Below are 12,304 nucleotides of genomic sequence, written 5' to 3' on the forward strand. Positions count from 1 at the left end.
ATAGATAAATAATATAACTCATTTTTTATTTTCTACAAATTTGGTATGCGTATAGTTTTTCAACAGACAGCTGCCACACTTCTCTGCTCCAATAAGTGAATAACACACCTCACTCAAAGTAAATTAGATATTAACTTTATACTATATTTGGGTTGACTATAGGAATTCACGTTGAGAATAAAATTATGGTAAAATTATTATAAAAGCAATTATTTATTGCTTCAGAAAATTAAGTGAGTTCGGCTCACCATGTTGTCAATATGCACTTATTTGAGCCCCGGTTGAACTCCCCTTTAGCTGTTTCAATTTCTGCTCAATATAATATTGTAACATTTAAAATTTTTACACCTCACAAAGGTCAAGCATTTATAAGGATTTAACTCTTCTAAATTAAGAAGGGACAAAATAAATAATTTCAGACAACATAAGAAAATTAATAATTAATATTTTAATATATTCATAATTCATTATGTATGTACACAATACTACTACGATTGATATTTTCTTACCAATTATTAACATTTAAATTTAAATATATTTTTAATCCTTTAAATTTGAGCAGTTATTTTTTTAATCCTTCAAAATAAAATGTTTTTATCAATTTTTCAAATTTTTGAAAAATTACTTTTAATTCTTCTTATTCTTTGCGTAAATGGTGTAATAATTTGTAGAGATTTTTCAACATCAATTTTTTAATTTAGTTTCTCTATAAAAATAATTTAAAATCACCAAAAATGTAAAAAAAAATCGTCAAAATTTCACATTTATGTTTTTATTTTTTTTCTTTAAAATTGACAGAATATGTAAAAAATGTCACCAAACCATATTAGGAATCAAATTCTTTGCCAGTTTAAAATTGTTAGAAATGATTTTTTATAAGATTGAATTAAAAAAAAAAGTTATGGTTAAAAACTTTCACAACTTATGAAACCATCAACTTAATAAGAGAGATTAAAAGTAATTTTTAAAAAAATTGAGATACTAATAAAAAAAATTTAAAAAACTAGGAAGAAAATAATTATCTAAATTGAAAACACTAAAAACACATCTAATTCTAAAATTTATTACCTTATTCTCTGAAGTTAATTGGTAACTTCACAAAAGGCAAATCCTATTTGGTCACCCGAATCTCTTCCTGGAGAAATTCAACGTGTCACATATTGTTGCGTTAAATTCATAAGGTGGCCCGCAGCTTTGGTGAAAGAAACATTCAAAAGATTTTCATGGTGAAATGTCAAAAAGCACATAGCCGGCTCGCAAAAGTTATTTTAATAACAACGAACGAGTCATTGTCCTCCAAAAACCGTGTTAATGAACAACGTAGGGTCTAAGGCTATGAAACAATGGAGAAAAAGAAAAGGAAAACTCACCCATCTTCACAGTAAGGAGGGGTTGGGAAACGATGTGTTGAACAAAAAACAGAGAAAATTAAACCAAAGAAAAAGGTTGATGAGTAAGTCTAGTCTTGAATGAGGGGACCCCTAAGTAACACATTCTTCACACAACAACGCGTATGTATGTATGTGTGTTTCTTTTCATTCCTCAACCGCGTTGACACTGTCATCTGACTCATCTCCACATGACCCATATCACAAGGAACAAACACACACACAAGAAAAAAACTTGATTAGTTTTCTATTTCTTCCTTCTCTGAGTCTCTCTTCTAGTGCAAGCAAACCAACCAGCTAGCGTGGTCTTTGGGTGGGTGGTGTGTGGAAATTGGAAATTGGAAATTGATGAGAACGCAGACTCTACACACCTCCCCATACTCCTTACTCCATACCCTTTCAAGTTTTAATTAAGGCCTTTTTATTTTGTCCCCTAAACACCAAACCCTTCCAGCTGTCAAGGTTTTCACCGCATTTTATTAATCAAATTAAATATCATCACACATTAAAATATCATCCAGTGCATTTAAATCATCGTGCCCCACCCCCACCCCCTTTCTACTATACTTCCACTATGTAACAATTACAATTACAATGTGATTTTTTTTTACACAATAAAGCCAAAGTATGGCAACAAAAACAAAATGTAACATGTAATATTTTAATGACTTAATTGTAAAAATACTTCTCCTATCTTTTCTAACTTATTAAATTGATGTTTTTATATTTTAATTTATTATCAGAATCTTTTTTTAATTGGTTATTTGTGTTCTTATAGTGTTAAAGTTGGATGTTAATAATTAACAAAAAATTGTCGTGTGTCATTATCTCATTAATTATATGTGTCAGTCAACAACCAATTACATAATGACATGTGACTGTCAATAATCAATCACACATAAAAGTCATATTTTTTTAATAACCAATATTTAATTTTAATTATAGAAACTCAAATAGTTAATTTTTAAAAAAACTTTAATAATAAATTAAAATATAAGAGAACCGATTTAATGAGTTGAAATAAATAAGAGAAATACTTTTACAATTAAACCTATTTTAATTTGACTTAGTAAATTAAAATTTTAAAAGAAATCTTGCAAGACTAGCTAGCTAGCATCACCTAAGTTCTACATATAGCCCAGCTAAGATTGAGCTATACTCAACTCAATACATTGCTCTCTCTCTCTCTCTCTCTCTCCCTATATCTATCTTTCTCTGTCTCTTTTCTGGTTGAAGTTTGAAAGACAAATACACCATGGCAGATATCCTGAGTGAAGAACAGATTGTTGATTTTAAAGAGGCCTTTGGCTTGTTTGACAAAGATGGGGATGGTGAGCAAGTTTTCTTATTCAGTTGATTCTTATTTAGATTGTGTTGGTAGTTGTTTATGAACTGTGTGCATCTTCATAATTAGGTTGCATTACTGTGGAAGAACTTGCCACTGTTATTCGGTCGTTGGATCAGAACCCCACCGAAGAAGAGCTCCAAGATATGATAAGCGAAGTGGATGCAGATGGCAATGGAACCATTGAATTCGATGAGTTCTTGAGCTTGATGGCCAAGAAAGTGAAAGTAAATTATGTTCCTTATTTTATTTTCCATTCATTGTTATTATACATACATAACATAACATGCCAATAAGTCCTAATTTGTTTATTTAACATGCCAATAAGAGCTTCATATGCCTTTTCATCATACAATAACCAAAGGCTAAGTTTAGTTCTGTGTTCTTTTTTCACTTAGGACACCGATGCAGAGGAGGAGCTCAAAGAGGCTTTCAAGGTTTTTGACAAAGATCAAAATGGCTACATATCAGCTAGTGAGGTATACATTTTATTTTTCTTTTCGGTGGCTTTAGTTTTCTTTCTTTGATGTCAACGTCATTTCTAATATTCATTAACATACAAAAAAATTGATAAAGTCAGGGTTTCTGCTAACGTGAACAATGCAGGTAGGGCCAACAGGCCAGTATATGTTGCAAATTAGTTTACAGCTATTTTTTCTTTTTCTTGAAAGTGTCAGAGCTCTAGCCACTTTTCTTTTTACCATAATAACATAACGAATGCAATTTGCAATTATATATCAGTAGTTAAAGCTCATGACATTTTTTTACCAAATAATTATTTACAGAGTTTTTTATTTTCCACATTTTAAAATTATTTAATTTTAAGTATTATTTAGACTTAGGCATCCAAAATTTTGCAATTTTTATATGTAAAAATTAACAACTAGGACAGTAGACCGTACATTTCCGCATGCAATGAATATTATTAGCTGCTTGATTAGAAAATGCATTGGGTTTGTTTGACATTTGAGTGCTGTAGAGAATCTTACGTTTATCTTTCTCTCTCTACGTATATAAGTGTATAGAGACACTTACATACACATAGCTACCTCTACTAGTGGTATAGTATATGATAGTAAAATTAATATATGTTTCTGCTGTGTGCAGTTGAGACACGTAATGATCAATCTAGGAGAAAAACTAACCGATGAGGAGGTGGAGCAGATGATTAAAGAAGCAGATTTGGATGGTGATGGCCAAGTTAACTATGATGAATTCGTCAAGATGATGATGACCGTTCGATGAAACACTCTCACCTAATTGGATTGGACAGATTTGTTATTCAAAATTCATTGGCTTTTCCAACCTCCTCCCTCCCAAGAAATAAGTGTTCTTTCTTATTATTGTTTGTTGTATTGTATTATTCTACTTGTACTTAGTCATGACCAATTAAGAAGTAGATTTGATCCATTCAAGCTCAAAATTAAATTACTATATTTGTAGTTTTAGTTCAGTATTTTCTATGCTCCAAGAGTAATTAAGAAAACCCAAGGAGCATATTTACCATTAAAATATGCATGACTTTTACCATGTGCCATAGTTCTCATACTTTTATCAAATGGTGGCTGGGGGGTGTGTTCCATGGATTAAGAAAATTTCTGAAACACGGACTTGGAAAATAGACCTGCACATATATTTAATGTTACAATAAATTTATAATAAAAAGATTGATTCTTGATTTCCATAATCTAACTCATGTATCACTGAATATGAATATCTAACACCCTTTTGAATCACGCTTTAATTTTAGACTTTGACGAAAAAACCAATATATCCTTGGACTTGACCATGAGTCCGTGACTTCTAGAAATTCATTCTCAGTTGGTCATTTTCTTGACTTAAAGGAACAGTGGACAAACATTGGTAAAATACATCCTGCCTAATTCGGTCCTGTTCTTCCTTTCCATGCATCTTTTTTTATCCATCTTTCATTGAGTTAATATCTGCCTAATTGTATGATAAAGTAACGGAACACATCATACATCATCTCCTTCTTCTTTATTGCATTACTGATTTTTTATTATGTATGTTTTATAATCCAAGAGGATATAATTAATGTACCCAAAAAAGTTTTTAGCCCGCCAGGTGAGTCCACGATTGTCAAATAGCCATAGCCTAGCACTGGTCTATCCATGATTGACAAGTATTGCACGCACTAAAGAGAAACTGGGGAAGATTACCAGTACTTTAGGAATGCATACTCAAGCTTCAAATGACTTTCCGTGTGGGACTAAAGAACCCATTGAACCTCTCGTGACATAGAGGCTCTTCCCCCTTGGGCATTTGTTGCGCAACGAAAGGCTCGTTCCATTTTCTTTTTATTGTTTTGTGAATTTGTTCTCATTTGGGCTTTGTAGGCCTGTTTTGTTTAAGTATGAAAGGGATCCATAAATTTTATGTTGGAATAATACTCATATCATAGATTAGTTTTTATTCTATATTTCAAATTATGGGGATAATTTGTAATCACCCATAAAGAAAAACTAAATAAAACTTTGTGGGGGCAATTGCCCTCAATGTGCAGTTGATATATAGATTTGAGAATAGTCATTCGCTATCGGCTCACGGCTGCTTCAATTAGATTTTCAATATCTATTTTCTTCACTCCCTCAAAAGTGCAATGCACACATTATTCTTGTAATTAGCAAAATAATTATCTCTACTTTTTTATTTGTATATATTTGATTTTCTTAATAGTTTATCTCTTTTAATCTATCTTCTTTTATCGTTATCTGTAAATTGAATTTCAATTTTTTAAAAGAACTTGTCATTATAAATAATGTTATTTCACAATTAAAAATTAAAAAATATTCATTATAAATCCACAATATAATTAATTTATATACTTGAATATGTTTATTTATTATAATTTTTAATAATATAAAATAGGCATTTATCCTATATAATGTATAGACAAAAATACTAATTTACAATAAAAGCGAACCTTTTGAAAACTTGGCAAGAGTTAAAAAATACATAGACTTATAAGAACACAGAGAGAGAAGAGAATTTGGACAAACATGTAATTCAAAATATTGAAAATTCTTTTGCCATTTGATAGGGACCAAAGGAATAATAAATTTAGTATAAAAACATGTAATTCAAAATATTGAAAATTCTTTTGCCATTAAATTTTGAATAGAAAACAAATATAATGAGAGATTATTGAACTTGTGGCTAAAACGTGTGACAGGGAGGAGGAGCGAGGTACGAAAGGGAATGCCACATTGCCACTAGTAGTTAGTTGGTTTGGTGCATTGAGATTTGAAAAGGGCCTTAGAAATTGGATTGGATTCTACAATTCTCTGCCATTTGAATCAATCTGCCACCACCGTATGGGGACAAACATAATCAGTTAAGGTCAAATGCCTTGAGAGCCTCCTCTCATAGATCTCAAGAGCTTTTTTCTTTCAACAAGATTTCAATGTATCTCTCACATTTCTTACTTGATACGTAAGAAACGATGTTGAAGATGTTTGCATGACCCATTTTTGCCCGGACAAAAGCACAAATCGGTGAATTTACACTACAATAAATCTACCTGATTCAAATTTATATATGTAATACTTTTATTTCTTATTAGCCACTTTAAAAATTTATATAATATAAATATTCTAAAGAAAGTTATTTTAGAAAATGTGTTTTGGCTTTTGAAATACTCATCAAAATACAACAACAATGTATTATATATATACAATGAGAGATTTTTTTAATGAGAGAAAATTGAGTAGACAACAAGCATTTTTCAATTCATTGGATCATTTATTTATTTCACCCGTGATATGTGATTAATACTAATAAAAAAAATTTACACACAAGTTCTTTTTTAAGTAAATCATTCTTTTACATGTAAACGTAATGGATTATACACCATTATGCTAATCTTATGCATTAAATTTTGATCTCATATATGATCATGCAGTAAGTAATTTACTGGTTAAGATTTACTTTTTTTTCATTCTGCCGTTGTATATGTAGATGTAGACACACACATTCAGACATAAAAGGTGGTGTGGCATTTATTATTACACTGGACAAATTGATCTAGTTGTTACTTTGAGGTGCGTCAATCACTAAAAGGAAAAAGATCCCTCATCCACATGAAAGAAGAAAGGGACCAAAGAAAGTGAACAATATGGAAACTAAAAAAACAGCTAAAGGATGTGAACACGTTGTTTGATAGCTAGAAGACGAGGGAGGAAGGGGAGGAGTTGCCCTCGCGTCATTAATAATACATGCTCCCTATCTCGATCGTCAATAATTTAATCAAATGATTACATGCATATTTGGTCATTTTAAACATAATCATTTTCTAGTTTTCTAAAACAACTGATGAAAGAGAAATTATATTATCAGCAATGCTTTTCATATTTGGCTTGATTCGTTTTGATAAATGAAAGTCTTCAAAGTTTAGGTTGATACTGGATCTGAATTCCTTATAATTAGATTTTCTACATATATGAATCAAAACTGTAGCGTAAAAAGTCGTCCTAATCAAACATTAAATGTATGTTTTAAGTCTAAAGTACTGAGGTAAAATGTATATAAATCTTCGATCTTATTCAATAATTTTGATTCATTAACAAATCAATCATGAAACAATATGTGAATTTTGTTTTTATATGTAGAAAGCTATATTGACTCCAATTACTATGTATTATTTATTAGTGCGCTTTTTTTTTTACTGTAATCTATTAGTGTGCAAATTGGCTAAAAAATCATGGTTATTTGCATCAAATAACTATTCTGTTAATTTAATTAGGTCCTTATATACTTTAGAAACCAAACTGGATTACAGTTTTGGGATCGTTTACAATAACCACGTACAACTTCTTAGCAAATAGTAAACCCTAATAATTGAGTTTTTAATTAATATCTCAGATGCCATCCATATCTTGAATTTCTTTTTACTATTTTCCCCTTGCTTTATTTTTTTTTTATATAAATTATATATTTTTCTGTTGTCGAAATGATCAATTCCCATTTGCTACACCAATAATGTAGATCTTGTAAAGTGAGGGGTGTAGTATTTAGAGTATAAAATGTGAAATTATAACTAAGTGAAGGGTGCACTAAGCAGATAGTATAAAATGCATTCTTTGTTTAAATAGAGTTAGATCCCTACACAAAAATGAGTTTCTCATCATCAATGCTTACAACTATTTATTTATGTTAAATATCCCTATGCTATATTTAAAATAAAATAAAATTGTAAGTCATTCTTTTTATATTTTAATTAAAAACAACTTTTTGAGTCTTTTATCTTTTTTTGAAAAATATCTAAACTTTTTCTTCTTAAAAGAAACGCTTACAAACGGCCGTGCATAAAAAGCGTGGGAACAAGAGCGGAAAAGTGTCCCCTCAATTTGGAAAAAATCAAGCTGGTTATATGTATTAATTAATAATTAATACAAACTTAAGCATATCGGTATATGAATAATAGCAGGGCCCATTGTAGCTAGTTTTTTAATATGAAATGAATGCCTTTCCAATATATGAAAAAGATTGAGTCTAATTAGTAATTTATCACTTCCCACATGAAGCACAAAGAAATTAGTGGCGTAGCCACAAACAACAGCAACAAATTAATTCCTCCATGAATAACAAGTTTTATGGTCAAATTATAATTGAACACAAGGAATATTTTCTCATGATTGTGGAACTATGAATCATGAAGGCCAATTCACACTTCTTGTAGTAGATGTCACTAAAAAAATCATATACCATTTACAGACACGGATATTTCCATTTACAGACCTGGTGGCTGCATGTGGGTTAGTAGCAAAACAAACCCTGATCAAGGACCTTATCATCGATCGATCACTCGGTTCAATTTCAATACATCGTCTAAAATGATCAACCCCCATAAAATTAAACTTCAAGAGAGACACAATTCGAGCCCCTGTGAAGAAATAGTAAGAAACTAAAAGAAACTCATCATATATATATATATGAACCTCTCTCATTGACTGGATTTGTTCAACTTTAACAATAGCCCATTAGAATTGGCGCATTCAAACAAAGCCTTAGCAGTCATTTCCCTCTCAAACCTCCAAATATAGTTCAACCCCACAAGAAGTTCAGTGATGGCAGCCTCAGTCTTGTCCTTGTTAGCGAAAAACAAAGTCTGCAACAACAACACATTGGTCTTGGGCACCAAATTGTGTTGCTCAAAGCTTCTCTCACTTTGCCACTTGATCATGTTATGTGCCAAAGGTGACAACCACCCCAATATTCTCCCTAACGCATCTCTCCACTCACCAGCGAGCAGAGGATCACTCGCACAAAACCCCACCCCTCTCAACCTTCCCCTCAAACCCCACCTTATGCTCCTCGGCAACATCCCATACAAATCATCCCTCGCATCCACACCCACCAAGTGCGGTGACTTTATCATCTTCTCCATCACTATGATCAGATTCGCGTAATGCAAAGCCAAACCCGCAGCACCCAGCGTGCTCTCGGGTGGTCTCAAAAGCTTCGAGTTTGCCTCAAAAAACCCATTCACGGCCTCTTCTTCAAGCTTCGAGTCTTCTTCTTCCAATGACTCATAAACGAACCCATTAGGGTTTTGATCAGACGGATAAACAGTGGCGGAAGCCGACAAAGTACGAGACAGACAAGGCATGTGGTGACCGATTCCGAAGACAACCTTAATCCTTGCTAAAACGGTGAAGCTGAACCTTACGAGGAGTACAACAACATTGTCGAAGCTTCTGCTCCATAAAGATCTTTCTTTTAGATCCTTCACCTCTTGCTTCTGCCAAAAGATCTTCTGCTGAAGCTCGTAGAGCTTCTGCTGATCTTTGCTCCCAACGCTGTTGCCGTCAGCGTGATTCAGGGCTTTTCTTAAGGAGTTTTCAAGAACCGTGAGCTCCTCCATTTCGCGGTAGAGTGTTGCCGTGAACGTCACGTAACGCTCCATTTTCTTGAGCTTCGAATCGGTTTCTTTTGGGCCGGAGAGGGCCCACCCGTTCGGGTCGCGGCCCGAGTCCGCGAACTCGAGGAAGGCCAGGTGGAAGGAGCGCAGGGCGGAATCCTCGCAGCGCGCGCTGAGCCGCGTCACCGAGTTAGCGGCGACTCGGAGCGACTCGGAGAACTCGGCGCAGGCGAGTCCGAGGAGGAACGACTCGTCGTTGGAGATGATCTTCCGAACGCCCTCGAGGTTCACGGCGTCGTTTCGGACGCGCACGATGGTTGCGTCGGAGAGCGAGTGCCAGAGGTGGAGGAGCTTCGACATCACGCCGCCGATCTCGAACGCCAAAACGCCGACGTTTTGCTTCGCTTTGAAAGAAGGCTTCTTCTTCAGGAGCTTCGGCGGGACCGAGTCGATGCTGTTTGATATGGCGGTTTTGACCTTCACGAGGAGCGTTTCGAGGGCCATGGTTGAGGTTTGAAGCGAACTTTGTTGGGTTATTTAAGCTAGAGTGAAGTGAAGGAGTGAGGACACCATGTGTTTGAGAAAATGTGTGTGAGAAAAAGTGGGAGAGATAAATAAATAATTGAGGAGTGGGGAGGTTTTGGTGCAGAGCGATGAGGATAAAAGAGAAGAGGATTGAAAATGCTGGAGAAGCTCGTGGGGTGTTTGAACAAGATTGTTGATTGTGTTTATCAACGAGAGATTAGTGAGAGAGAGAGAGAGAGAAATGTGAGTGAGGTTAAAGTATTTAAAACCACATGCAGTGGCAGAGCGTGATAGATGGTGCTGTTTCTGGCTTAAGATTCAGTCGCTCAAGAAGCGCGTGGAAGAGGCTTAACTTGTGATTGTGATTTATGAAAGCTGGAAGCTCCTCCAATGTGTTTAAGTTTGGGGTGGGTTGGGATTTTATGCTTTGGTTTTTACTTCGTGGGTTTTTTAGTTGCTGAATTATTGATTGATATATAGTAGTTGTTGGTAAAGCAAACTTTTTCTGTTATGTTTGGATTCAAAGGAACACTTTTGTTTCAATGCTGTTGTATTCTTTTAGGATTGAGGGCCATGTCATTATTGGTGCCCAGCTCTCCTTTTTTTCCTTTTTCATGTTTAGTAAAGCAATTGGTTTTGTTTGTGAGAATAATGCCCTAAAATTACCAACTTTGATTCACTCCCAGCTCTCACATGATGCAACGTACATCGCCCAGTTAAAATAAGGAATGAAATGAAATTTGATAGGGTAGTGAGTGATAATAATTAATGAGCTGTCAAAATGCTCTAGTGTTTAAATAAAAGTTGGTATTCATCGGTCCAAAGATTCTTCATCATCAATTCCATTGACTGGTACTAGTATTTCTTAAATCTTTATAATTAGAGAGGTCCAAGGTTCACTGATGCCAATTTCAATTATTTAAGATTGTGAGATCATCATTGAGAATAAAACCAGGTAGAGATATAGTGATCTCTGACGATAATTTTGTTGGCATTCACATCATATTTTGATCCAATGACTATAAAAAATGGGAATATTCATTATCAAAATTAGTTACTTATAACATCAAACGTAACATAATCATTTATGTGTTTATAATTATTCCATACATAAGCATAGAATATTCCTATAGCTAGCATGCATGTGCCTATGAATTAATTCTACTTTGACAGTTTGACTGGTTAATTACCACATGAATGGTACAAAAACATCGTCAATATATACCAGTTAATTTTCGTTCTCTTGTAGTTTAATTTCCTGTAATGTTTTCCTTGGAACTGTCATGATCGAGACCAAAATAACAAGAAGAAAAATCTTACAACTCCTATTATTTTAATTATCGCATAACATATATCTTTTTATTTTTATTTTTGAAGGATACTATTTTTTCCCATTCTTTAATTTGCCATATATAAATCTAGATTGTCCTATGACGCCAATATTGGCGTGGGAAGTTCACATCTTTGATGTCTGAATGATATTAATTTGTTTGAAATACTATTTTGTTTGTATCAAACAATTATGTGCAGCTCAAGCAAGTAATGTCAATTGCTAAAATCAGAAACCAGTGGTCTGAGTGCGCTTTGTGTGAATAATTAGTGGATCAACTTTGACTCTGAATAGTTATGAGAGGACCAGATATATATGGAGGAAGGTGGTAGAAACATGTAGATAGTGGCGTATACCTAAGAGAACGATATTTTCCGAATATATATTGACATATATGGTTCATATTAATTTTAGATAGTGGAAATAATACCCCTAGCCTCCCCAGCGGTCTTGGGGAACTAGGTCACTCATTCATATCACATGGTCAGTGGGAAGAGTGTGTTGGTCGAATTTGATATTGGAGGCCATCAAATGCTGATAAGATTTTTCCATAACTGTATACTTTTAATTTTATTAAGCATTTTGGGAGTCTTGGAAAGGGAAAATTAACTGGTGGTGACAATATTTTCTAATAAATTAAGATTAGGATGAAGCGGGAGTAGTATATGCTAAAAGTAAACGAAGTCCACCAAATTAAAGGGTTATTTTTTTTTCAACCTTTGCCATACCTTTAGCCAACCAATGGAAGGGCAATGAAGGATTTGTATGTTGCATTGTCGGAAAATAAATAAGCAGCCACGAGCCCATCCTGCATTGATATTGGTGCCTTTAAAAAG

General features: G+C 33.7%; 2 protein-coding genes across 2 annotated transcripts; one reads left to right on the plus strand and one right to left on the minus strand.

Moving 5' to 3' along the window:
* Positions 1–2,540: 2,540 nt before the first annotated feature.
* Positions 2,541–4,263, plus strand: LOC114402272 (calmodulin-like protein 11). Its single transcript, XM_028364783.1, has 4 exons — positions 2,541–2,719; positions 2,803–2,960; positions 3,132–3,212; positions 3,841–4,263. The coding sequence occupies exons 1-4, from the start codon at positions 2,644–2,646 to the stop codon at positions 3,976–3,978; spliced, it is 453 nt and encodes a 150-aa protein (XP_028220584.1). The 5' UTR covers positions 2,541–2,643; the 3' UTR covers positions 3,979–4,263.
* A 4,055-nt stretch (positions 4,264–8,318) lies between these two features.
* Positions 8,319–10,580, minus strand: LOC114401223. Its single transcript, XM_028363685.1, has one exon. The coding sequence runs from the start codon at positions 10,115–10,117 to the stop codon at positions 8,696–8,698; it is 1,422 nt and encodes a 473-aa protein (XP_028219486.1). The 5' UTR covers positions 10,118–10,580; the 3' UTR covers positions 8,319–8,695.
* Between the last annotated feature and the right edge of the window lie 1,724 nt (positions 10,581–12,304).

This window comes from Glycine soja, chromosome 20 (assembly GCF_004193775.1).
Source record: "Glycine soja cultivar W05 chromosome 20, ASM419377v2, whole genome shotgun sequence".
Classification (NCBI taxonomy): domain Eukaryota; kingdom Viridiplantae; phylum Streptophyta; class Magnoliopsida; order Fabales; family Fabaceae; genus Glycine; species Glycine soja.

Bases quoted from the DNA above. Each gene is read 5' to 3' on its own strand.
- LOC114401223 (XM_028363685.1), bottom strand. From the start codon at position 10,117: ATGGCCCTCGAAACGCTCCTCGTGAAGGTCAAAACCGCCATATCAAAC.
- LOC114402272 (XM_028364783.1), top strand. From the start codon at position 2,644: ATGGCAGATATCCTGAGTGAAGAACAGATTGTTGATTTTAAAGAGGCC. The intron at 2,961-3,131 runs GTAAATTATGTT...TTTTTCACTTAG, and splicing joins TGATGGCCAAGAAAGTGAAA to GACACCGATGCAGAGGAGGA. The intron at 3,213-3,840 runs GTATACATTTTA...TGCTGTGTGCAG, and splicing joins GCTACATATCAGCTAGTGAG to TTGAGACACGTAATGATCAA.